The following is a 27,038-nucleotide window of genomic DNA, read 5'->3' on the forward strand; positions in this document are numbered from 1 at the left end:
AGGAAGTTTTGATGAAGAGAGAGGTTGTTAGGGTGAGCATTTGGTCTACCAGTTAGGGCCCTGTTTAAGATGCTATGTACAATAAAGGACTGCTTGTGTTCCGAACTGGGCTGTGCTCCCAGTTCCAGCTTCTTACCAATGCAGACCCTAGGAGACAGAAGGTGATGGTCCAACTGCATGGGTCCCTGCCTCCCTGCCTTCTGACTCTTGGCTTCAAGCTGGCCCAGTCCTGATTGTTGTGGGCATTTGGGGAGTGAATCAGTGGATGGGAGACCTGCCTGCCTGTCTCTTGAATTAAAAGGAAAAAAAAAGGTCATCAGTTATACTCCCTATCCCCTTCCAAGGTGGTTGATGTCAGCCTACAGCACAAAGGCAAGCTGTAGAAGGGAATTTGCCAAACCACTGACTGAAGATGGCTCTTCTAATAACAAAATCAAGACTCTTGTGTAGCCTGAAGAGTCTATAGAACTTTATGAAGTACAACTGATTAGAAAAACCATAGAGCCACCAAGTTTTTATCTAGGGTTGGGGTAAAGCTACACTGAATAAATATGGAGGGGAAAGTGAAGTATAAAATGGAATTGAAATTGCATCTCTCAAGAGATACTTCTTCAGGGTATTGATTACATAATTGAATTTGAGGAATCTAGAAACGTCAAGTGTTTTGAACTCTCAAACTTTGCCTGTTAAATTTCAAATGGTTTTCTGAAAGCTAGCTTACATTTAATCATGAAACTGGTCTTGTTATAACTTTTATTTCTTCATCTAATTTGGTAATAGGCAGAGATTTTTTTTCCCCATTCGTCGTAGCACTGTTGGCTTACTGACAATGGTCTAAGGATGGAAAAGTTTAGTTGTTCAGTGCAGTGGCCTGAAAGCGAGGAGCTGCATGTAATATTTCCTTAGAAAACATGTTTAACATTTTGGACAGCTAAGCTTGATTTATTGAATTCAGTTTTCTACTGGCAGTGGCATAGATTGTTTTTTTCCTAGTGGCTATTCCAAGATGACCTGAAATGTTGGTAGATTTCAATACATCTTTCCTACCATTTTCCATGTTATGCAAACACCGTTGTAGCCTAATTATAGGAAATTTGACTTTGCTCGTTACATGGGTGAAATTAATTTTTCACTGATGGATTTACAATTAGAGTAAAACAAGGTTACTTTCTTTCCTGGGATTCTGTGAACTATGTTTTAATGCCCTTCAATATGAAGAGATAATTGCATTTCTGGAGGCTTTTGTATTTTTTTTTTTGAGATTATTTATTTGAAAGACAGAGTTCTAGAAAGGCAGAGGCAGAGAGGAAGCGAGCGACCGATCAATCTTCCATATGCTGGTTCACTCCCCAAGTAGCTGTAACAGCCAGCGCTGGGCCAAGCCAAAGCAGGAGCTTCTTCCAAGTCTCCCACATGGGAGCAGGGGCCCAAGCACTTGGGCCATCTTCTGCTGCTTTCCTAGGCACATTAGTAGAAGCTGGATCAGAAGTGGAGCAGCCAGGACTTGAATCAGGGCCCATATGCGATGCTGGTGCTGCACACAGCAGCTTTACCTGCTACACCACAATGCCGGCCCCTAGCTTTTGTAGCTGATCAAACCTTACAAAATGTGAATATTGTGACTTCAAAATTTTCATGAAGTATTTTGTTTAACAAAAATCTTTGTAACATATTTTTTTGCTTTAAAAACTTGTACTTCCTGAACTTTTGCTAAAAGTTATTTTCATGTCAGTATTTCTCATTTTACTTTAAATTCACCAAAAATTTAAGACTGATTCCAAATTTCAGACACTTGAGACAGTAGAGCAGCATGGGGAGAAGCCCTGTTTACATCCTTTGTTATGTAAAAGGCAATGCTCTTAGGAAAATTTGACAGCCCACTGAATGGTATACCAGGGTACTCAGATTCGGGCACATCTTTGCTCGCCTGCTGGTATCACAAGCCATTACTCACAGCATTTGTGAACACTATTTTGAAAAATAACCACAAAACATTTTAGCTGTCTTTCTATATGTCTCAATTCTTTCTTTAATACATTGCTCTACGTTTGTTCTAGGCTCGTAGGAAGGAGGTGTTTATCCAGGAACGGTATGGGAGATTTAATCTAAACGACCCGTTCTTGGCACTCCAAAGAGACTATGAAGCAGGTGCCAGTGACAAAGAGAAGAAGCCTGTTTGCACCAACCCCCTGTCCATCCTCGAAGCAGTCATGGCCCACTGCAGGAAAATGCAGGAACGGATGTCCACACAGCTGGCTGCCGCCGAGAGCAGACAGAAGAAGGTACTGAGGCTTTCTGTCATTTTCCCCATGAAAGTGGAGAATGAAAAAAAAAATAATAATAAATCCCTGAACTTGTTTTTTGTTCTTAAATACTTTGTTTTTTGGAAGGGCTGGGTTAAGAACTTGGAAGTACAAAATGCTGACAGGTTGTGGTGTCCCTTTAAAAGTGCAGCTTAAATGTTTTAAAATATATCTTGAAATGACACGAAATCATAAAGAAGTGTGATAAAGAATTGAAGTTTCTTACGATAGTTGCTTTGCTACGTGGTTTAGAATGTGGAGTTCCTCAGCGGGTGGGAAAGGGAGACTTACCTTTCTGAAGCTGTTCTCATCTTCCAGCTGGCCCAGCAAGAGTGGAGAGCCAGGTTTCTGATCACTTGGGGCTATACCCAACTGATTTTACCCAGCTTCTGTCTAAAATACTACTCTGCAATTGGAACTCCTTTTATAGCTTCCTTGGAGAGCGAAAGCTGCACACAGAGAACAGGATGAAAGTTTGCAGACGCGCAGTGTGTCATCCTGCGGCTCTGGGCAGCATCAGACTCGCCTCCGGCCATGATGGCCCTGTCGGCTGCAGGCCTCCAGCCTCCTGCTCACATGTGTTTCATGTAAACCAACCTCATTCCTCTCCTCCTAACGCCAGCATGCACATATTTCTTGCACTTGAGTCCGTGCTTCCTAAGAATCCTACGTTTGATCAAGACTGATTGCCATCAGCCGCCAGGAGAGAGAGAGAGATAAATTGTGTCCTTCCACTGTGCTGCAGCAACAATCCATTCCTTTTACGAGTGAGTGAGGGCATCAGGAGAAGTTAACATGTTCTGGTGTGATTAAAAGTGACACTCACCGTGATGGAAGCATAAATTAAAAATATTTTTCTGTTTAACATTTTCAGAGAACTCTTTAATCTCTCATATTTAACACTTGCTTGACTATTAACCTGAATGGACCCTACCGTAAATGTTTATGATATTGTCATTTAAAGTGTGTGTTTTTCTTATAATATCTCTATGTAATGAATGTCTCCACATATGAATGCCAGTGTCCCAGTGTATTAGATAAAAGCAAATGTTTTCCTCAGTACATTACATGGTAAAAAAAAAAAAACCAAACAAAAGAACTAAAACAATGAGAAAAAGAGTCAAGAATTGTGGAAGGCCTTCCACAGGTATGAGGTCAAATCAAACAGTTTGATTTTAGACTTAGCAAACCATCTACAAAATCCTGCAACCACTGAGCTCTCTGGAAATTTTCAGAACTCCTCACAAAACACATTAGCAACAGCCAGTGTATTTCAGCTGATGCCATGAAAGCTCATTTGTATTTCTCGTGTGGGATGGCTTTTCCATTAGCTTCTTAATGAGTCAAATGAGCGACTTCATGATAAATTATTTCTGCTGGATTTTATGCTGCATTATCAAAAATCAAGAAAATATTTTATTTTTACATAACATATAAAAAATACTTTCCTAAATTGTACTTTACTCCTGCATTTTATTTTCCTTGTAAGGGAAAATACAGCTCGTTTCTAGTTGAATCAAAGATTTTATTATCTAGCTTCTTTTTAATCAACTTACATCCTGTTTGTTTCTGAATGACTGGGTCATTTCCAACCTGGCTGGGAGTGAAAGGAAATTGTTTCTGTCCTATGGGCCCTGAGAGGCTAATATAAAGTGAGCCAATGGATCTGCCTGCCATGTTTAACAGAAACACAGGAGTCCTTTATGGCCAAACCCATTGACAGTATAGCCTCAGTAAAGGGTAACTCTGGCAGGGAGTGCTACGGTTGTCCTTAAAGAACATTCTATTCCACTAGATTATAGCATGAGAAGAGTGACAGTTTGAGTTTTTACTCCTGTATCTTTATTTAAAAAGAAAATACTACATCAGCTGATAAAAGCAGAAACTCCAAAGTCAAATTTTTCAGCAGCAAAATTACCTGTCACATTTATTGGTGAAGGTAAATGCTTTAACCATCCCCTTGCATATAGAGCAGCCTGAAGCGTCAGGAATCTAAAAACAGGAAATGGGGCAGGGGGAAATCCACCTTTTTAAAGTCACTCCAGTTCTTTAAATCAGTGCCAGGGCAGAAGTGTGGGAAAGCAAAGGCCCCATGATCTACAATTCAAGCATTTATTATCCAGCACTGAGCCTATCTCATTGGTGATTCTAAGATCCTGGGCCTGCTCACTGCTCTGCTCCGCCATTGCAGGGGGACCAGGGGCTCCCCGCTCATTCATGTGCTGGCTCCTGCTGATATTACTAACAGGAGGGCTAAATGTCGGGGAACTCAAGCGCCAGAGAAACTTGGGAGAGAATCAATTTGGCAAATGAGACTGAACAGCCTGTAAAACCACTTGGAGTAATCTAATGAGCAACCATTGTCGGGAACCTTGCTCTGATAACCTAACTCTCTGTTTTGAGACCGTTGTCTAGGGTAGGATGATGGTTGGGTTTTTATTTTGTATCTTGCACGTTATCTTTTAATAGAGGTTCTGTTTAATTCATGTGGACACTAGGGAGGAAATTAACTGTGCTCAAACATGTTCTTCAGACTTAGAAAGCATCATCTAGTATCTCTGAAGCAGGAAAGACTTTTTGGTTTGAGGAAGGCCTTTAAAAGAAAAGAGCACAATAACTAGAAAACCCAGATGGGGCGCAATTCTTTTCACCTGTGGCAAAAATGGGACCCTCCCCACCCCCCCCACCCCACCCCCACCCCGCTCCATGTGAGACACAGCTGCAAGGCAGTAGATGCCTCCAAAAGAATTCTTTCCAGCAGATGAAGCCCCTTTGTCAATTTAGACAGCAAGGGCATTTATGGGCTGATTCACAGAAATATTAACTACCTTGCTGCATGGTTCAGCATGGCTGGGGACCAGCTCTGAGCAGACAGCATCACAGACAAGCCCTGTGCACAGAGCCCAGGTGCAGCAGGTAATGCTTCTGCGGGTGAGAGCCTGATGCTGCAGCCAGTGCTTTGCCATGTTGATGCCAGACACCGCCATGCCCTCGTGCCTGGCAGCTTGTGTGTGCCTCCCGGACCTGCTTTGCATCACTCATTTCCAACTGGAAGCCCAGAGCAGACGCCTGTGATCAGCCAAGCTTAGTGCCCCAGCTTTCTCACTTGGGAGTGGGCATTGGGCACAGCAGTTAAGATGCTGCTTGGAGTGCCCTTAGGCCATTTCAGAGTGCTTGGCTTTGGGTTCTTGCTCCACTGCTGATTCCAGCTTCTTGCTAATATGCATCTTGGGAGGCAGCAGGTGTGGCCTCCCTCCTGGGAGATTGAGATTGAGTTCTCAGCTTCAGCCTGACCCAGCCCCAGCTGTTAGGGACATTTGCGAGAGAATCAGCAGATGGGAGATCCATCAGAGTGTGCTCACACTCTCTTGCTGTGCAATGAAATAAATTAATACAGGAATAAATAAATGAAAATAATAAATAAAATTAAAAACAGACCAAGAAAGTAACTTTCACTTCTATGGGGAGGAATCATAAGGCAGAACATTCTTTTTTTCTTTTTTGAAAGATTTATTTATTTGACAGAGTTACACAGAAGAAGAGAGAGAGAGATCCACCTACTGGTTTACTCCCCAAATGATCACAACAGCTGGGGCTGAGCCAGGACAAAGGCAGGAGCCGGAAGTTTCTTCTAGGTCTCCCACGTGGGTGCAGGGGCCCAAGCACTTTGATTATCTTCCTTTGCTTTCTCAGGTTCATTAGCAGGGAACTGGATCAGAAGAGGAGCAGCTGGGACTTGAACCAACAGTCATATGGGATGCCAGCATTGCAGGCAGCAGCTTAGCCTGCTATGCCACAGTGCCAGCCCTGGAAAATTCTAATATAAGAATCACTTTCCAGTGCTAGATAGTTGGAAAAAAGTGACAAATGGGACTGAAAAAAATTATTTAATTATTTGCTTTTTTTTTACTTTATTTCATGTGCCTTTTCCCTCCCATTATAAATAGCTGTATTCTAGCAAGTCATTGGTTTTCAGTGCCCTTCATTTCACTATATGTTGTTTACCTTATCACGTAGATATATTTTAAATTGCTTTCCAGACTTTCATTCAATAATATCATTGTAGAGAACCATCTATAATATTTTTAGGAAGAGTATTTAGGATGTTTTGTACATGAAAAAATAGTCGCTCATTCCTGAGTCTTTTTTGTACACTTTACTATTAAATTTCAAACTAGGTTTTCTCTTCCCAGGAGCATTGCAGAGTGAGTAGGAAGGGACAGCTGGACAGTGGGATCTGTGCCTTCGAGCAGAGATTTCGAGATGAGGGCCGTTTGCCTCATCTGTGAAAATAGAATCCAGGCAACAGCCTGCTCCGAGGCTGGCCTGCCCTCTCCTCAAACTGTAGATTGAGAGGAAGAAGCAGAGCCCACACTATGGCTGGCAGGCCCTGTGAGGTGAGCGAGAGAGCATGCGAGTGCTTTTAGTGTATCTTCCTGTTAGATGTTTACCAGGATTGAGCAGGTGCAAGGGCTGACCAGGTGAACATGAAGACAAGGATGTGGCAAGTGTTAGAAGGTTCCAGCCAGCAATCAGGAATGCAGTGAAATATCCTAAGAGAATGTTGTGTTTGGACAGGCTTGTATTCTGCCTTTGCATTTTATATATGACCATGGTGGTTTTGAATTAGAGCTAATCACCTTTCCTTGGCTGCAACGCTCCTGCCTACATCATCTTTCCTTTCATTCTGTGAAATGCGTTTGGTGCCTCTTCATTCATGGCTCCCAGTCTGGGTGCTATTCTTGGAACAACCACTGACTTGGTCACAGCTGGTGAAGCTGCAGTAGTTCTAAGCCCTTCCACATAATCCACTGTTTTTGTCTGAGGGATTGATGATAGTGTTCCATACAAAAGTCCCTCCACAAGTGGTTGGGAGTAGATATAAATTGGACAAAAAAAATAGCAAAATCAACTGGCACTTATTGTAATCTATGTATACTATGATGTCTTCCTTTAAAATGTTTATTTTCATATACTTGAAAGGCCAAGCAAGAGAGAGAGAGAGAGAGAGAGAGAGAGAGATCCATCCATCCACTGGCTCACTCCCCAAATGCCCACAACTGCCAGGGCTGGGTCAGGAGCCCAGAACTTGATCTGGGTGTCCCATGTGGGTGGTGGAGGTCCAAACACTTAAACCTTCACCTACTGCCTCCCAGGGTGCACAGTAGCAGGAAGCTAGATCAAAAGTGGAGTAACCACGACTCAAACTGCTGCTCTAACATGGGGACATGGTGGTACGCATCCCGAACATCAGCTAAACCTGCTGCACCACAACGCTCACCATGTGATTTCTTTCCATTTTAGCGTGTGGGCCTGCTGTTTGGTCAACCCTGTAAGTTTCTGTAAGTTCTGAGAACAAAGAAAGGAAGTTCACAGATTTCTGTATCTTCCATAGTATATAGTGTGATACCTGTACGTAATACAGTTTAGTGGGCATCCCCCACCCATCTAGTGCTATTTGAAACACTGCCCGCAATAAAGCAAATAGCATAACATTCAGATCAGCCAAATTTATTTATTTATTTATTTATTTATTTAAAAGATTTATTTATTTATTTGAAAGTCAGAGTTATACGGAGAGAGGAGAGAGGAGAGAGAGAGAGGTCTTCCATCAGTAGTTCACTCCCCAATTGGCTGCAACGGCCGGAGCTGCACCGATCCGAAGCCAGGAGCCAGGAACTTCCTCTGGGTCTCCCACATGGATGCAGGGGCCCAAGGACTTGGGCCATCTTCTACTGGGTTCCCTGGCCATAGCAGGGAGCTGGATTGGAAGTGGAGCAGCTGCAACTCGAACCGACGCCCATATGGGATGCTGGCGCCTCAGGCCAGGGTGTTAACCCGCTGCACCACAGCGATGCCTGAGATCGGCCAAATTTAAATAACTGCACATTTACCATGAGCAGGTCAACCATAAATTTTTACTGAAAATATTAAACTGAAGCTGCTTTGCTGATATAGGAAAAGTCAGCACAGAATCACAGATGCCAAGTAAGGACAAGAAAGGGAGCTTTCCTGATTAAATAGTTAAATCCTCAGAGCTTCAGGCAATCCTAAGATGCACCATGCTCACAGAGCATTTATTTAGCATACCTTGTGCCTACTGAGTTAACTCTCTTGACCATTAAGATGTTTTATAGCAGGTTCTATGGTTAGCCCATTTTAGACATAAGCAAAATGAGACCACAGCATTACTATCTGCTCTGTCCCCAGGCGGGCTGCCCCCTGAGCCCACCTGTTCTCCGCTGTGCTATGTGCCTCTTAAGGCTATCCAGTAATGGGGTGGCAGGACTCCCCTCTCTTGCTGCCCAGACCTGGACTCTTTAGAGTCCCTGTTCTCATCCTCAATGCTAGAAATATTGATAAGTCCTTCATCATACATTTTTCAGAATAAAATAACATTTTCATGCAAGAAAATCTCTGGTGCTTGCGAATGAATACATTTTGAGTAAATATGGTATGAAACAAAGATGTTATTCCATGGTTAATTCATGGGAAATGTTGATTCTTCTTCAGCAGACAAATAGACTGTATATGTCAAACTGTGTAAGAAATTTCAAGGGGCCAGCACTGTGGCTTAGTAGGTAAAGCGTCCACCTGCAGTGCCAGCATCCCATATGGGCACTGGTTGGAGTCCTGGCTGCTCCACTTCCGATCCAGCTCTCTGCTATAACATTTGGGGAGTGAACCAGTGGTTGGAAAATCTCTCTCTCTCTCTCTCTCTCTCTCTCTCTCTGCTTCTGCCTCTCTGTAACTCTGCCTTTCAAATAAGTAAATGTTAAAAAAAGTGGAGCAGCAGGACTCAAACCAGCTCTGCCTTTCAAATAAATCTTTAAAAAAATTCAAAACCTTGCATTGTATATCTGTTTTCTTCATTCTTTCAAAGACTAGATAACAAAGTTGTGTCTTTAGCGTTTTGTTGAAATACAGTATGCATACTAGGAAATGCATATAAGTGTACAGAGAAATGAGTTTTTGTCCTCTGATCACATTCATAACCAACACCCAAATTAAGAACAAAATACCCTAACGGTCTTTACTATTCCCCCCTCCATTTCTTTTTTAACATGGGGAAAAAACAGTATATTGTTATTTACATAGTATGATTCGGTGAGGAAATATTTATAATTATATATCAAATGATATGACATCCAGACAGTTTTTATACCCTATATGTTAACTACCATAAATAAGAGAAAGCATGTGATACTTCTCTTTTGGGGTCCCGCTTATTTCACTTAACATAATGATCTCCAGTTGTATCCATTTTGTTGGACATATAGGGTTTCATTCCGTTTTCTGGCTGAGTAATATTCCATTGTGTATATATTCCATGTTTTTTTTTATCCAGTCATCAGTTGATGGTCATCAAGGTTGATTCTGTATCATAGGAATTGTTCATTGAACTGCTATAAATGTGGGAGTGCAACTATCTCTTTCATGTGCTTATTTCATTTTATGTGAATACATCCCCAGGAGTGGGATAGCTGGGTCATATCTAGGTTTATTTTTAGTTTTCTGTGGAATCTCCATGCTGTCTTCCAATATGACTGTACCAACTTGCCTTGCTACCAACAGTGTGTTAGGTACCTTTTTATCCACATCCTCACCAGTATTTGTTTCAAGATTTGGGGATAATGGCCATTGAGGTGATGCCTCATTGTGGTTTTTATTTGCATTTACCCGATGGTTAGTGATCTTGCACCTTTTATTGCTTTTTTTTTATTTCTTCAGAACATTTACTTAATTTGAATGTGATTTTAACACGTCTGTCCTGATAGCTCTGTGATGAAGATGATAGCCAGAAGTTTAGAGGAATTAAAGGCTGCTCATAAATATGGGTCAAAGAGTGCTCTAGATCCTTTTAACATTAAATGTGTGATCCAGTTCTTTCCTCATAAAGAGTTATAAAGGTTGATGTTAGGGAGATACTAAAAATATAGTAAAAGTCATACATTTAAGAGTACAGCACACAGAAAAGATTTTGCAGGGTTGGCATTGTGGTATAGCAGTTTAAACCACCATCTGCAACACTGGCAACCCATATGGGTGCTGTTTTGAGTCCCAGCTGCTCCACTTCTGATCCAGCTCCTTGCTAATGTGCTTAGGAAAAGCAGCAGAAGATGGTCCAAGTCTTTGGGCTACTGTACCCATCTGGAAGACCCAGATGGAGTTTCAAGCTCCTGACTTTGGTCTGTCCTAACCCAGGCTGTTGTGGGTGTTTTGGAAATGAACCAGCAGATAGAGGAATGATCTCTGTCTCTCCCTCTCTGTCACTCTACCTTTGAAATAGAGAAATATTTTAAAAAAAAAATCATGTATCACCAATATTTGCTTATTTATATTTTGATGATGAAATGTTGCTCTTTCGTCAGCACCATTTTCTACCTGTTTCTTCAGCAAACTTTCCCTCTCTGCAGTAGTCTGTCCTGGCTCCCAGGGGCATTGCTGTCAGTCAGTCAGCCTCCTGAGCTTGCTCCCTGCCCCCTGCCCCTCTCTTTTGTTACCTTTGTGTGTAGGTTTGTGACATACCTTTATGAAAGAGTCAAAACCTGCATAATCCATAAGACAATCATTTTTCCCTGCTCCTCCTTATCCTTACTTTTCATTGTTATTTCGAGACTTTCAAAAGAAATTCTTCCTCATTTTTAACAATTATCTGTTTCTTGTATATTTCCCACCAAGATAGCATAACTTACTATTTTCAGACTTGTTACTTTGCTGTAATTGGAACTTAGAAAAAGTCGTAAGAATGCTACCGCGTAACACCCTTTATCCCGGTTGAGTTACTTGTATTTTGCCTCATCTGCTCTTTTCCCCTCCCCTCTGCACACAGGCATTCTCACACATACACATACTTTTCTCTACACCACTGGAGAGTAAATTGGAGTTCTTTTCACTCCTAAATATTTAGATGTGTATTTCCTAAAAACCGAGACAACCTTTTGCATAACCTTCATATAGTTTACAAAATCAGGAAATTTATCAATGATACAGTATTTTATCTAATTCATGTGCTCACTATTGTCCTAATAATGGTTTTTATAGTGATTCTTTTTGTGATACAAAATCATACAGTGCATTTAATTGCCTTTTCTCATTAGTCTCTTTTAAGTTGCACAGTTTTTCAACCTTCCTTCAACATTTCTGAAAAGCACAGGCTAAGTAGTTTTTTAAATATCAACCAGTGCAAGTTTTTCTGATGTTTCCTAACGATTAGGTTCTGTTTATACTTTTTAGGTAGGAAGTGATGTATGCATCACCAAGCATATGAGTCTAAAGCCATTGTCATTTTTATTCTCTCTCAACTCTGCTATTAAGTGCATTTAGTGAGCCTTGTTTTCCATATTATATTTCTCTGTATTTTCCATTTGGCTCTTTTTTAAAAAAATATAGTTCCCATTTCTATGCCAACATAGCCCTTCTCACCGTTCACTCTGTATATTCTATGGAAATTGCTGTACTAACATTGTTGTCTGCCATTTTTATATAAATCATCTTGGGCCCAGTTTCTATTGACTACTTTTTCCTTGACTATAGATTGCCTTTTCTTTATTAACTTCTATGCACTTCTAATTTTCTTATCATATATTGAACTTTAGGAGTGATATAGCACAAGCTCTGGATTCTGTTATCTTTTTGAAAACTTGTACTTTATTCCAGTAAGCAGCTATCCCAGTTAGATTTATTACCTCAACTCTGTCTCCTTTCAGTCGGCAACAGATAAAACCTTTGTCCAATTTGCCCAACCCATTCAGCAGCCACCTTCTGTCAAGTTGTGTTGGATTTCCCTCATGAATGTATTTTTAATTTAAGGTCCAAAGAAGGTGAAGTTAATTAGGCAGTCCCAGTGCTATCCTCTGCCTCCTCGACCAGTATAACTGATACTTTCTGTTTGGGATTTAGCTGGCAATGCTACTGAGATGGGAGTTGTCTCCTGGTGTAATCGTAAAGCTTCAGACTGGCAGCTCTTACCCAATGCAAGTGGCTTCTTTTTAAAAATGTTTGTTTGAAGGACAGAGAAAGAGGGATAGGGAGAAGAGGACAGAGGTCGCTCATCTTCTGGTTCACTCTACAAATGCCTGTGACAGCAGAGGCTGGACCAGGCTAAATCCAGGGGCCAGGAACTCGGTCCATGTCTCCCAAATGAGTGGCAGGGACTCAACTACCTGAGCCGTCACCTGCTGCCTTCCAGAGTGTGCTTTAGCAGGGAGCGGGAATGGAGAACAGAGCCAGGACTGAATTCCAGGCGTTCCAACTCGGGATACAGGTGTCCTTCAGTGCTGTGGAGTTAGCTTATTTATTTTTCTTTTCTTTCTTTCTTTTTTTTTTTTTTTTTTGACAGGCAGAGTGGATAGTGAGAGAGAGAGACAGAGAGAAAGGTCTTCCTTTTTGCCGTTGGTTCACCCTCCAATGGCCGCTGCAGCCGGCGCATCGCTCTGATCTGAAGCCAGGAGCCAGGTGCTTCTCCTGGTCTCCCATGCGGGTGCAGGGCCCAAGCACTTGGGCCATCCTTCACTGCCTCCCGGACCACAGCAGAGAGCTGGTCTGGAAGAGGGGCAACTGGGATAGAATCCGGCGCCCCGACCGGGACTAGAACCTGATGTGCCAGTGCCGTAAGACAGAGGATTAGCCTGTTAAGCCACGGCACTGGCCCGAGTTAGCTTATTTCTAATAGGAAGGTTTACCCCTGCACCGTGCTAATCCTTTTATTGACCTTGAGTCTTTAAACCATTATGTTTTACGTTATTTCAAAAGTTTATAATTAGTCTTTTCAGGACAGGTTGTTTAATAGATGTATTTTTCCATTACTGATGTTGGGATTTTCTCTGATATATTCAATAATTGTGAAACTACAACCCCTATCTAATTATAAAAACCATTCCTCTAGAGTTTAAGATGGTCTGTGCTCTAAATCTATACTTGCCTCTAAGTGTTTTTGTAGAGGAAAACACACTGTGCAAAGTCGCATCTTTTTAAAAGTGAATTGAAAATGCTTTCAGTTCTGGGCACGTGCTCTGTGCTTTATGTGCATTGTCTCATTTGATATTATAAAGTAGTTACTATTATTGCTCTGTTGTATAGGGGAACCACATAGAACTGGTCTTTAGACAGACAACTTAGCAAAGTCATATAGCTAATAACATTTGAAACAAAACTTTATACTATATCTCCTGGTCTTTTAAGCAAAAAAAATGTGGAGTAGAATGGTCAAGGAGGTGTAAGTTTTTATTCACTTGAGAGGTACAAAGACACAGCAGGAGAGCAGACCAAGTGATTGAGTGAGAGACAGAGAGAGAACTCCCATCCGCTGGTTTACTTCCCAAAGGCTCACAATGTCCAGGGCTAGACTAAGGCCAAATGTGGGTGTTGAATGCAATCCTTGTCTCCTACATGGACAGCAGGAACCCAATTACTTGATCCAGTACTTGCTTCTTCCCAACATTTGTATTAGCATGAAACTGGAGTCAGCAGCTAGAGCTGGGATTTGAACTTAGGTAATAGGATGTGGGAGGCAGGCATCTTAATAAGCAACTTAACTGCTAAATGCCCTTATTAAAGGCTAAATGCCCTTCCCATGGAAATGTTTTTAATAGAAAAAAACTTATTTTTTAAATATGGGAGAGTTTTATATGCTGACAGCAGAGAGCTTTGTGGAGCGGCAGATGTTTAATATTTATGAAGAGCAAGGTGATGGTGATGGAGAGGTGATAGCCCCAGAGTGACAGGAGGGGATGAAGTTAATTGCCGAAGGATTGTCTGACATTGAACAGATGGAAGCCTTTATCCCTTAAATTGAAGGGAAGGGCATATGGATTGATGTGGCTCTACAGCAAAGCTTAAGGGAGGAGACAGGAGATGGAGGTGGAGTGAGTGAGGCTGAGAGTCAGTTAAGTGGTCACTGGGTGGTATTTTGAGAAGGGTGGCAGAAGTTTGGAATGTGCCCTGTAGTATACACAGAGGAGGCTGAGCAAAGTCAGGCAGAGTGATTGATGGCTGGCACTCTTATCGCAGTGGAGTTTGGAGACATCTGTTTGTTAGTGCATCTGCTGCGAGGTGATAGGATTCAAAAAGACGTACGCTGTCTGAGCTAGGACGAGTGCTAGAAGGACAAAGATGAAAAGAATTATGGAGGCTTTCATAGTCGTGTGCTTGTATAAATGTCAGGGAGGAGTCAAGCTGTTCTCCAGGTGGAACTCTTGGGTTTGATTCTGAAGTACAGGAAGAAGTTGTTGGAAAAGTGAAGTAGCCTGATGGTCCATAGCAAAGAGACACCCTGGGCACTGTGTGAGCTTGAAACCAGTGGCACACTGAATGAACACCTTGACTCAAACCCCGAGGAGCCACCTGACAGGAGGGAAACTACTAAGTTGGCCTTTAGTAGTTGTGTTATAAAGCAAGGATAGCACTTAAAAATCGAAAGTGAAGTAAATGGTGAAGCTTGTATTTTAAAGTGAAGCTAAAATCAGACCTCGTTTGTGTTTTTTCCTGACATTGCTGTTAAGGATTTTTTCTTTTTTTGCAGTTAATATATTTTGAATTTTCTTTACATTTTTATGTATGCCTCCTAACTCCAATCTATTGTGTGATGCCTTTTAGAAGAGTTAAATGTGGTTTAGCCTATCTTAAGTCAAATTTGTTTGAGGCACCCATATGAATAAGATATGAATAAAACAAATTATGGTATTATGACACCACTGTTGTGCCCCAAATCTTATCAGTAACCCCTGAATTTTCAAACAGTAGTATAAAAAGTAATTACTTGAGGAATTACTTCTATTCCTGATCACCCATTGGTGGGATCCATCCCAATGCTACTCAGCAACTCTTCAAAGCAGGAAGTGTCCCAGAGTAAATAAGCACCCTCTCTGACCTTGAGTTGGGCAGCCAGGCGTCTTCTCCTTTTGGTGCCATGACAGTGTGATTGCGAGGGAGATGGGTAGTGAGTTTTCACAGCAGAATGAGGAACAGTAGTCCTCACACCTGACAGGTCGTGAGAATAGCACCTCACTCTTACGACTAACGTAGGCGCCGACCCACTCTGCAGTGCATTTGTGTTTAATGTTGAGACGAGAAAGCGAAGTCCTTTCCGTGTCTTTAATCGAGGAGATCTGGTTTAATCCCGAGGGAGTGCTGCTGGGATGTTTCTATGGTTGGGCAGGTGAGGTACATGGGCCAACCTGACTACTGCATCCCAGCTGAGGTTGTGTTCTTTGGCCTTCCCTGGCACCTGTGACAGCAGTTCTCTGGCAGAGGAGGGAGAACCTGCAGGAATGTGTTGAGCTAGTGCATCTGCTGGGTGGCCCATGTATTCCAATTAGAGAATGCTTCTTCTCCAGAAAGCACCAGTCCTAGGGAGCTATGGCCTGGTAAGCAGACTGTCTGTTTGTGATAGCAAAGGCAGGGGTAGCCCCATGACCCTGTGTAGGCAGGTAACACTCACCCCATATGTGGGCCAATAGCCTGATGAATGGGGAAGGGCTGTAGTTTTGCTCTGACTCACCCCTCCGTTGGTCCTTCTTGGGCAGTGCACAAACCATATCATCAGGAGTACTCTGGGCAAGTGTGTGGTGGAATTAGAGACAGGCATGCCATCAGGGTCAGAGATCCTAAGGCAGAATCATGTTCTGGAAACACTGGGACCACCAATGTAGCTGTGAGAGCAAGTGGGGTTGAAATGGAAGGCAAGGTCAGACTTTGGGTTCGCTGTCACTGATTATAGTTTTTTTAAGGTAGTATTTAAGCCTTTGTAGTTTTCAAAGAACTTTCACATACTATTTGTATAACAGTCTACCCTAAGAAGCTCAAAGAAATTAGATTACTTAGCAAAGTTTTGAAATCTATGCATTTTTTTTTTCATGATATACGCATTTCATGAACTTGAAGACTTCTGCTAAACACGGGCTTTAAAATTTTTTGGGGGACAAAATAAACTTTTAATTTTATTTTCAATGCCCTTTTTGTAGTCCCTCATATAAGAGCTAGGGATTTAACTGGTCCTCTATACCCCAAAAACTAGTCAGCAATTTCTTTATTTTATTTATTTTTTTCATTTTCATTGTCTTTGAAAGAGAGAAAGAGACATATCTCCTATCTGCTGTCACTTCCCAAAGGCCTGCACAGCCAGGGCTGGGCCAGGACAAAGCTAGGAGTCCAGGTTTTCAATGTGGGTGGCAGAGTTCCAAGTACTGGAGCCGTCAGCTGCTGCCTCCCTGGGTGCACATTAGCAGGAGACTGGAACTGAAGTGGAGCTGAGATTGAATTAGAAGTATAGCCTGGGTCTGGAATCCAGGCACTCTGATTTGGGATGCAACCATCCCAAGCAGCATCTTAACCACTGCACCAGATTGCCTCCCCCCCCCCCCCCCGTTAGTAATTTAAATCATTAAGCCTTTTCATTTTATTTCATTAGATCTCTCACAGAGCTATACTTTTATAAAAACAGACCTTTTTGAACTCCGTGTTGTGATTGGAAGTATCTGATTATTGTTCTTTTCCTGTAGTTAATGTTAACAGATTTTTAAAATTTCCCCATTGTTGTAACTTATGTTTTTCACAAGACCATTTATACCTATTATCATTTTAATGCAACTTTATTCTCTCATAAAACATGTTGAAAATGTGGCACTTTTTCCAATGCCAACTATGTAATGGTTACAAAATCAATAAAAGTCACAGAAAAAGCACTTCTGGGCAGAGGGGAGAATGTTCACTACATTAATCCGGGTTTTCCTGCGGATTTCTTCCAGCTGGAAATGGAAAAGCTTCAGCTCCAAGCCCTGGACCAGGAACACCAGAAGCTGGCGGCGCGCCTGGAGGAGGAGCGGGGCAAGAACCGGCACGTGGTGCTGATGCTGGTGAAGGAGTGTAAGCAGCTCTCGGGCAAGGTCATCGAGGAGGCCCAGAAGCTGGAGGAGGTCATGGCCAGCCTGGAAGAGGAGAAGAAGAAGACGAACGACTTGGAAGAGCAGCTGTGCGCTGAGAAACGCCGAAGCGCCGAGATGGAAGCGCAGATGGAAAAGCAGCTCTCCGAGTTCGACACGGAACGGGAGCAGCTGCGTGCCAAGCTGAACCGAGAGGAAGCCCACACCACCGACCTCAAAGAGGAGATAGACAAGATGAAGAAGATGATCGAGCAACTGAAAAGGGGGAGCGACAGCAAACCGAGCCTGTCGCTCCCGCGGAAGACAAAAGACAGGCGTCTGGCTTCTGTGTCTGTGGCCACCGAAGGACCCGTGACCAGGGCTGTTGCTTGTCAGACAGACCCCGTGCCTGAAAGCACTGACCACGTGAGAAAGTTGCCTTTGACGGTACCTGCCAAGCCCTCGGCCGGGAGCCCCCTCGTGTCTGCCAACACAAAAGGGAACGTGTGCCCCCACGCCGCGCCGGGCAGACCAGGTATGGACAGGCAGGCCTCCCACGGGGACTTAATGGGCTCTTCTGCACCCACCATCCCAGCTGCAAGTGCAAGCCGAATGGAGGCGAATGGACCAAGCCCTGGCTCCACACCGGATCACACAAGTAGCACACCCCCTATTCCCAGTGGCACCACTCCTGCCCCGGCTCACGTGCCCGGGGTGGCCGCCCAGAGCCCTGTTCCTCCAGCGCCTGGGCACGGCCTGCACTCACCGTGTGCCACCACGGCTTTGCATCCTGGGCTCAACCCACGCATCCAAGCAGCCAGGTTTAGATTTCAAGGCAACGCAAACGACCCCGACCAAAATGGAAACACCACCCAGAGTCCTCCATCAAGAGACGTCTCTCCTACAAGTCGCGACAACCTAGTGGCCAAACAGCTAGCTCGGAACACTGTGACCCAAGCTCTGTCGAGGTTCACAAGCCCTCAAGTGGGCACTCCCCCCAGGCCGGGAGTGCCCCCGACAGGGGACGTGGCCACCCACCCTCCAGTCGGTCGGAGTGGTTTGAAGACTCCCGGCGGAGCGCGAGTCGATAGAGGAAATCCTCCTCCCATACCCCCGAAAAAACCAGGGCTGTCCCAGACGCCTTCTCCACCCCACCCCCAACTCAAGATCCCGGTGGACAGCAGCAGGGCCTCCAGTGCGGGGGCCAAAGTTGAAAACAAAACTGTGGCTTCGCCTCCTTCCAGCTTGCCCCCTGGGAGCAGGGTCGTTACGGAAGAGAACCCCCCTAAGTCTTCCTCCCCTCAGCTGCCACCAAAGCCGTCCATAGAGTTAACTGTGGCACCTGCAGGCTGTGCTGTTTCAGCCCTGGCTGCGTCTCAGGTGGGTGCCTGGCCTGCTGAAACCCCTGGACTGAAGCCACCTGCATGTTCAGACAGTTCCCTTGTCATTCCCAACACCATTGCCTTTCGCTCTTCCATAAACCCTGTTAGTGCCTCAGACAGCCTCCTGGTAACAGCATCAGGTAAAGGGATTGAAATATTACAGCCTTTTTTTTTTTTTTAATTTTAAAGATTGTGGCCTATCCTCTCACTTGCCTTCATTTCCTCCCCATTACCTCGGAATCTTTTTTGTTTTGTTTTGTTTTTTAATTTGATGCTTTTTTCCCCCTTTGATGTCTTTCTTTTTTGTCTTTTTCTTTAAAGGCTCCAGGGTATGGTGATTCATCTTGCTGTATGAATTACAGTTTCATTGGGCTAAGTGCTTTCTTCTTGTAAAATAACCTGAAAGTCGTGGTTTGATGCACGTGGAGACCATTAATTTAGGGACTAAAATCATTTCCCTGGGAGGAAGGAGGGTTCCCTCTTATTAAATGTTTATCTCCCAAGCCTGCAATATTAGTGGGCTCTCAACAGACAGGATGTTTTCAGGTCTGTTTCTTCCAGGATACCACAAAAAATCCTTTTGAGTAATGATAAAGCTACTCTGGATGATTGTACTGATTAGATTGGTTCTGTAATTGGCGTATCCTAAGCTTTAATGTGAGTTTGATGTGAGAGGTTGTTGTTGTGTCTTTTAACCCTCAACGATGGAGTGTGATTATTTATAAATCTTTGTTCTAAATTTAGTTTCTCTCAAAGCCATATACCCTACGAGGGCTGCTGTCTGGCACCGTTTGCCCACAGATGGAGAGCAGCACGTGGGTTTCGTTAGAGAAGGTTCCCGTTGCAGATGCGGTTTATGGAGTCACTGCATCTGGGGCTCTGGAACAAAGAATGGCAGTTTCTCCCTTGTGCTATGCAGAGCTGGGGGAAGCATTGCTATTTTATTGACATGCCTGGATTAGTTTGTCACGGAGCAAAGATGGCCCCAAAATAACCTGAGAGTGCCAGTTCTTGAGAGGTGTCTCTCCCACCATCAGATCTGAGTGCTTCATGGAGACTGATGATTCTAATGGCAGGCAACTTAACTGAAAGGAAGGGTTGAATAGTACTAACTTTAAAACTTAGAGGGGAGAGTAGGAACCGGAAAATACCCACTTGATTTGCTTATTCTTAGATGATTTGAACAGCACATCAGGACTGACCTATAGCGTGGACTTTGAAATTAAGTCAGGTCTCCCTTAGAATCCAGGCTATGCCACTTACAACTGCATTGCTGGTGATTTTTCTTCAACTGAGCAAGTTTCCACTTTCTTACTATGGAGCTTGAGCTGTGTTTATGTGGAGGGTGGCTGTTAGGAGGGTCACATGCTGTAACACATCGGTGAGCACGGTGCTGAGCTTGGAATGACCCAGACCATCGATCAATAGAGATGACGGTCCTGCTTTGAGGACACTGCTTTGCTTTCAGCACTTTTGAGAATTTGCTTTAGAATTGACCTTAGATGTCTTTATAAGTAGTCAATAATCCATGTGTTTTTTTTGTCTAGATGGCATTACTGAGCTGGACAACTTTTATTTTGGCCTAAAATAATATTGTGTATTTCTCTCAAGTTAAATCCACCTCCATAAGGGGAGTTGTTTGCTACTGCTCATGAGAATAAGAGCATGTACTATAAGATTGTTAGACAATCACAAAATTGAAATTCTAAAAATGTTTGGAGCAGTGACAGTGCTAATGACAGAGCTGCATTATCTACAAAATAGAGAACACTTTTGAGGATGTATGTTTTGTGAGTCTTTAAAAATGCAAACTTATTTTTGCTTTGATGTCTTGAGGCTTTGTCAGTTGTTGCTGTGGTCATTTCTGTGGCTCCAGGTCCAACTGCCCCTCGGGTCCAGCAGAGCAGGATCCGTGACTGACAAGCCAGTTTGTCAAGAGGATTTTCAGTTCACCTTGAAAGACAGAGTTCCAACCTGATACCTATATTCATCAGAATGATCTGCCTAGGATATCATTGAACTTTAGATAAATAAACCCTCGGTGCTATGAAAATAATGCCCTTGAAATTGGTTCCTATTCTTCTATTCTCTGATTTTCACATTTGGCCAAAGTGTTCTCAAAACTGCAGGGTTACCTCTGGTGAGATGACAGGTGTCCATGGATGTCCTTCGATTGTAAGATCTGGCTTCTTAGGGAGGTGTGGAAGCACTGGAGACTTTAGTCCTTCAGCAAGAGTTTACTGAACACCTCATCTGTTCAGAGAATGGAAACTTTGTTGCACGTTGGGGGTACACAGCTTGTAACAGCCATGGAAAGTTCATGTCAGTCTGAGCTTTCCAAATGAGGCACCAGATTCCAAGTCTGTTTTCCATTTAGATTGCCCTTGTCTTCACCACCATGCCTGTTGCAACTGGGAAGCACCAGTGTTCCCTCCTTCCTGCCCCTGGACCTGTCTGTGCCTGGGTGAGCTTGTGCTCCCCAAGGGTGTATGCCTACTGGAGGTATTAACCTAAATAGCCACTGTGGCTGTTACGAGCAGGGCGTGGGGAGAGGGCACATCTCCCAAACACCTGGCAGATGTCTGTTTCCATTTTCCTGATCAAAGGAGTACTGAACTCAGTGTAAGAAAGAAGATTCATCAATTTCTTCCCCTGGAGAACTAATTGTCTCCCTGAGCTATAATTAGCTTTTCTACCTAAAAGTGAAAGCATTGAACCAAAAATTTTACTATTCTTTCCAAACCAAAAGATGTCTTAAAGTTGGCTGATGATTTTTCAAACAACACAACTACTGGATCCCATGATCTTTCCAACTCTAGGGTTCTGTGTGTCTGTATCAGCCAGTATCTATAACAGTTGTCTTAAGTGGATCCACGAGGAGCATTGGAATGAAGTTTACTGAATCATGTTGTGAATCATGCTAACTCTTTGGGCAACATCTATGGCCAAATGTTAAAATTTTAAATAATGTCTTAAATTCAGAGTGACTTAGAATTTCTTATTCTTAACTAGTCAAATGAGCACATTTCAGCTAGAAATGACTGCAGGCAGCTGAGTTTCCATACCCTTGGAATTTTTTCTTCTGTTTTATTGTTATTATTTGACACATTTGATTGAATTTGCTTCAGATACTTTCTCTTCATTAAACATGTATTTTTAAAATTATTCACTATGTAAGATTGGCTTAAAGGCTAAACGAGAAACTAAGAATGACCTGGGCTATGACATTAACCTTCTTCACCCTCTGAAGCTGATGCCAGAAGCTGTTTGCAAGTACTCTTCCATGCCATTGCATGCCCTGTCCATTCCTCCCCTCCTGGCATGCTCTGCAAATGCTCACTCTTACTGATGTTTGCATGCCACATGGCAAGGCTGAGTGACCTTCCTCTCCCATCACTAGGGAAGCTGTTTGAATATAGGTCTGCCCTGCCATTACAGGACCAGTTATCTATACATTACCACTTTGATCATGGATGGGATTTCAGTATAGTCTCATAGTGAAGTTTTTGTTTTTCCCCATATTGATAGCAGGACTCCTAAAACTAAGCTTGTCTGTGTTAGAGAAAATTGAAAATTATAGTGAAGATTTAAAATTCATGAATACACAGGAAATAGAAAACACTTTTATAAAGATTTTTAAAATATATTTTAGTCCTGGCATGTCATCTTCTGTACTTGTGTGTAATAGAAGAATCTCGAACTCTTCACTGATCGAAAGATTGAGAAACATTGTGAATAGACTATTTTATATTTCAGATAAGAACACTTAAAATAAGGTTCCCAGGAAGTTTTGCCATCATTATGTATTTCCATATAAAGCAGTTGAAAATACATTTAAACTGTTCTCTGCAAAAAACCCAGAATTATGAATAAAGAAAGATGTAAATAAAACCCAAAAGAAGAGTAAACTTTAATATATAAATGTTGGTATTCGTAAGAGAATATCAATAACCAAAAACCTTTTACAAGATCAAAAGTCCGAAAGAATGATCGAGTGTGTGTGTGTGTGTGTGTGTGTGTGAGAGAGAGAGAGAGAGAGAGAGAGAGAAGGGGGAGAGAGCATGAGAGCACGTGCCATACTCCCCAGATCCACAGGACCATCGTGTGATGCCTTCCTATTGCCTGTTTGCTTTGCAGTCAAGGTTTCATACCTTGGTGTTTATAATTTCTCTGTTCATCCATTTCTAACAAGTACTGATTTAATTTTTGTGGGCCTGTTTTTTTTGTTTGTTTGTTTTTAAGAAAATACAAAAGGTAAAATGTACCAGAGAGGAGCCTTCTTGTAAGTATGAAGTAAAAGTATTACTTTTGTAAGAAGAGCTAATGAATATTAGTGGGAAAATATCATACAGTTTGGATTAAATATTGAAATGTTTGGGCATTTTAATTTTGTATGTCTCTACAATACTAAGAGGTTAATAACAATTTATTTGTGAACCCAGATAATTGATTATGGAGATATGATATCTAGCTTTTAATAAGCAGTAAAGTTGAACTTGAATAAATGGTTTTATTTTGTTTTTCATAAAGAATTTTAAAACTCCTGAGAAATTAAGTTGATAAGTACCCTTTTGATATTTATTAAGATTATTTAAGGTCAGTAGTTTAGAATTCATTCATAAGCATTGGATATTCACACATGGTAATGTAACACTTAAATGCCCCGAATACTGTCCTAATACCACTGTGCAGGAGACATAAAATATCCATAACGTGGGCCTTTCTAAAGGGGATGCTAGCATTTAGATGTGGAAAGGGTGACCAAAAGAATGAATATGTATACATGTGCATAACAAAATTATGGAGAGGTGCTGAGGCTCCAATCAGGGCTGGGGAACTTATTTTCTGCCAAGGGCCATTTTGTTATTCAGAACATTGTTCTAGGGCAGCACACAATGATCAGCTGAAAAATCAGCCTGCTATTGAATTTTGACTCCCACCTGTGGTTCCCTTGGCAGGGCCAGACCAAATGATTTCATGGGCCAAATATGGCCTGTGGACCAGACATCCCCCACCCCCGCTTGGAATAAAGTAAAATGACTTCTTAAATGTTAATTGTATTTCAGCCTAAAATACACAAAATCCAATATATGACATTAAATAAACATTTTTACTTTACTGTTTTTACAGCCTTTTGATCAAGGAAGAATTCAGAAAATTTTCCATGCTATATACAGCCGACTTCACACACTTACCAGATTCCCTTCTAAAGCTGCTAAATACTGATGAGAAATCTCTAACTATGATAACTCTTACGATCTTTGTTGAAACTGTATGGTAGAGTGTCCTGTTTGTTGACTGATTAAAAGTTTGTTAGACATGTTGTAAAGCTGGCCAGGTGATTTTACAGTCTTCAAAACTGGGTATGGACTATGTGTACCAGTGTATTCTGAATCTACTTATTAAGTGTCGTATTTCTACTAGTTCTTGATACCAGAGAATGGTTGGCCCCGTTATTACTAGTCCCAAATAAGAGAATTCAAGGGATGTAAACAGACTCCGTGACAGTGATTGGACTATATTCATTTATGTGAGATTATTAAGTACTTTAGGGACATCACTGAAAAAGGAGAATCTCTATTGCTTACAATTATTTCTGTCTTTTACCTGAAAATGCCAGTTTGCTTTTGCAAATCTATATTGACATTGAGGAAACTTTTACATAATGAAAAGGCTCAAATTGTTTTGAGATCCTGAAGGGGAATTAGAATCTTTATAATGAGACAGCCATCTCAGTTTTCTAAAACCAGTCACCACTTTAACACCGACCTGTACAAAACCGATGACTAAAATAACCTGTCACCGTGTGTGCATTAATTTAATTAGCAATGGATGTAAGCTCTGGAATAACAGGACAAATTCATCCTAAGTACATATTAACAGATTGAACCTTCTAGAAAACACATAATCCTCTAGGGATACATGTCCATCTGTGTGTGGGTATATGTGTGTGTGCGTGTGCAATTCAGAAAGGAACAGATAATAGCTGTCTCTTGTCCTTGCTCCTACTCTCTAACGAGAGTCACTTTAACCTACAGGCTGGTCACCCTCCCTAACCCCTTTGCTAATGAGTGGTGGTCCTGCCCCCCTGGCTGGCAGGCCCACCCTTCTTCAGCAAGCTGCTGCCCAGGGAAATGTCACTTTATTATCAATGCTGCTTAATGAAGAAGGACTGGACACTAATTACTCCTGTGAAGATGGCCATTCTGCCTTGTATTCTGCTGCTACGAATGGACATGCAGGTAAAACCAGCAGGCTCTCGCCTCTTCATCTCTATACGCAGAAGGATGGGCAGGCAAAGCCCTCGCTACCATCGTCAGGAACTAACATACATTTGGATTTCAGTATTCTCTTAGTAGTGGAGAAATTCTTTTTTAAGGTATTTATTTGAAAGTCAGAGTGATGGGGGACTGTGGGCGGGAAAGTTGGAGAGAGAAAGAGATTTTCCGTCTTCTGGCTTGCTCTCCAAATGGCTGCAACAACTTGAGCTAGGCCAGGACCAAGCCAGGAGTCAGGAGCTCCTTTTGGGTGCCCCATATGGATGGCAGCAGCACAAGTACATGGGCCATCTTTGCCTGCTGTCCCAGGTGCAGCAGCGGGGAGCTAACTCCGATGTGAAGGTGTCAGCATTGCAAACCACAGTTTAATCCACTGCACCAAAATACCAGCCCTCATAGTGGAGGATTTATTCGTGAGATTCTAAGTTTTTCTAAACATCAGAAAATTCCAACTGTACACTTCCTTACAGGAACATCTTATTGCAGCTAGTAAAACATAACACTTATTTTATGCACAATGAAATGTATTGTGCACATAGAAACTTGAAGCCTAGCAACTGCAAAATACATTTTTGAATGAAGCCCTCCATCTGCAATCACTTGGGTTGGACAAAATAGCCCTCATTTGTCTGATAGAAATACCTGATGGGGAAAAGTCAAAGCATCAGCGCTTAGCACATGCTCCTGTGAGGGGAGATTTTAGTCTTTAGGGAAGGTCGTTGGTCTGAAATTGTTCTATAGTTGGAACAATTTGGATTTTTTAAGAGAACCGAGAAGTTACTTATCTATAAATGATATATTCAGGAAGACTAGGAATTATTCATTAAAATGCAAATCCTAAAGTTCCATGGACTGAAACATATGGTGGTAAAGAAAAATAGGTTTTCGACTGCAAAGTCAGATAGCACTGCATATGTGAGCCATGTGATTGTTGATTAATTCAGATAGAAGATTCTAGTGAGCTTAGTGAATTCATTATTTTTAGAGTTTTTTTTAGACTGTTCCTGCCAAAGCACTGCAGGATACAGAAATTAAATCTAGTAATTAGCACAAGCAATGTTGTTTCTAGGTGATATTTTAGCCTAACTTCAATGATTTTCTATGGGCTTTCCTTTAGCTTCATTTATGGAGGTATATACAGGAAGGACAGCATAAAAAAAGCTTTGAATGATTAAGCTAGACATTATGAAGTAATACTTTAACTATGTAATTACAAAGAATGGTATTTCAATTTGGTAAATGGGCTTGTTTCTCTGTCCAAAAACATTTTCTGGGTAGGCTGATGGAAAAAATCTGGTAAAGCATTTTCTGGCACATGACATTCCTTTTTCTCATCAGCAACTCTTCCCAAAGCACTGAGAAAAGTCATGTCTGAGTCGGTGAGTCTGGGCTGTTACAGTCTTTGGGAGTGGAGGCTACCCGCCCTGTGTAATAGTCTGTGGCATCTCCCAGGTGCCACGATGGGATTGTCAGATGAACTGAGCAGGGGAGAGGCCCTCTGGGTTTAGAACCTATGTGCAGCTTGCATACAACTTGGTCCATTCTAACTCTGAATGGGAAAATGAAATGGCTTTGTATTGAAAATCCATAGACTGTGTGAGATTGCTGCTGGACGCAGAAGCCCAAGTCAATGCTGCTGAGAAGAACGGCTTCACACCCTTGTGTGCCGCAGCTGCTCAGGGACATTTCCAGTAAGTGATGCTCCTCATTTTTTTTTTTTTTTTGTATTTTGTATTTCATGTACATTTTTAGTTCCAGCTGAAGATGTAAACTAGTGTATCACATCCATGGATAAGTTCACAAAACATGTTTTGAGGATTTAAACACAAAATTGGATCCTAAATTTGTTTTTCTTAATAGTGAAGTAGTTATATATGAGGGAAGTGGAGAAGAGAAAAAAGCTGCATCCAACAGCCCCCAAGAGAACTTGCTTCTGAAGAAGATGACCTGGAGCCTCTCAGCACATGGATCAGGAGATCAGAGCCTGTTGAGAAGTTTCCTGTTCCCTCTTTTCCACCACTCTAATCCAGAAAAAAAAAAAAAAAAAGGCTTTCTACTGATGTTGGCATTAAAAGTAACACATACAATTATCTGTAATAATCTGAACTTTCTAGTGGCAATTTACTCCCATTTATTCCTCTTGTTTTTTAAAAAAAATTGAAGGAGGAATTTTATCTGCTAAAAGTAGTTCCAGCATAAAGACAAAGAGAGCCT

At 42.1% G+C, this 27,038-nt stretch overlaps 1 protein-coding gene across 1 annotated transcript in view; it reads left to right on the forward strand.

Annotated features, from left to right (window-relative positions):
- CTTNBP2 (cortactin binding protein 2) overlaps positions 1 to 27,038 on the forward strand; it is a 185,674-nt gene that overhangs the window by 85,415 nt on the left and 73,221 nt on the right. Inside the window, exons 3-6 of the mRNA XM_062207328.1 lie at positions 2,058 to 2,282; positions 17,051 to 18,686; positions 24,585 to 24,788; positions 26,416 to 26,515. Coding sequence (XP_062063312.1) covers positions 2,058 to 2,282; positions 17,051 to 18,686; positions 24,585 to 24,788; positions 26,416 to 26,515 — 2,165 coding nt within the window. The remainder of the gene's footprint in view (positions 1 to 2,057; positions 2,283 to 17,050; positions 18,687 to 24,584; positions 24,789 to 26,415; positions 26,516 to 27,038) is intronic.

The sequence above is a fragment of the Lepus europaeus genome, chromosome 1 (genome assembly GCF_033115175.1).
Source record: "Lepus europaeus isolate LE1 chromosome 1, mLepTim1.pri, whole genome shotgun sequence".
In the NCBI taxonomy this organism is placed as follows: domain Eukaryota; kingdom Metazoa; phylum Chordata; class Mammalia; order Lagomorpha; family Leporidae; genus Lepus; species Lepus europaeus.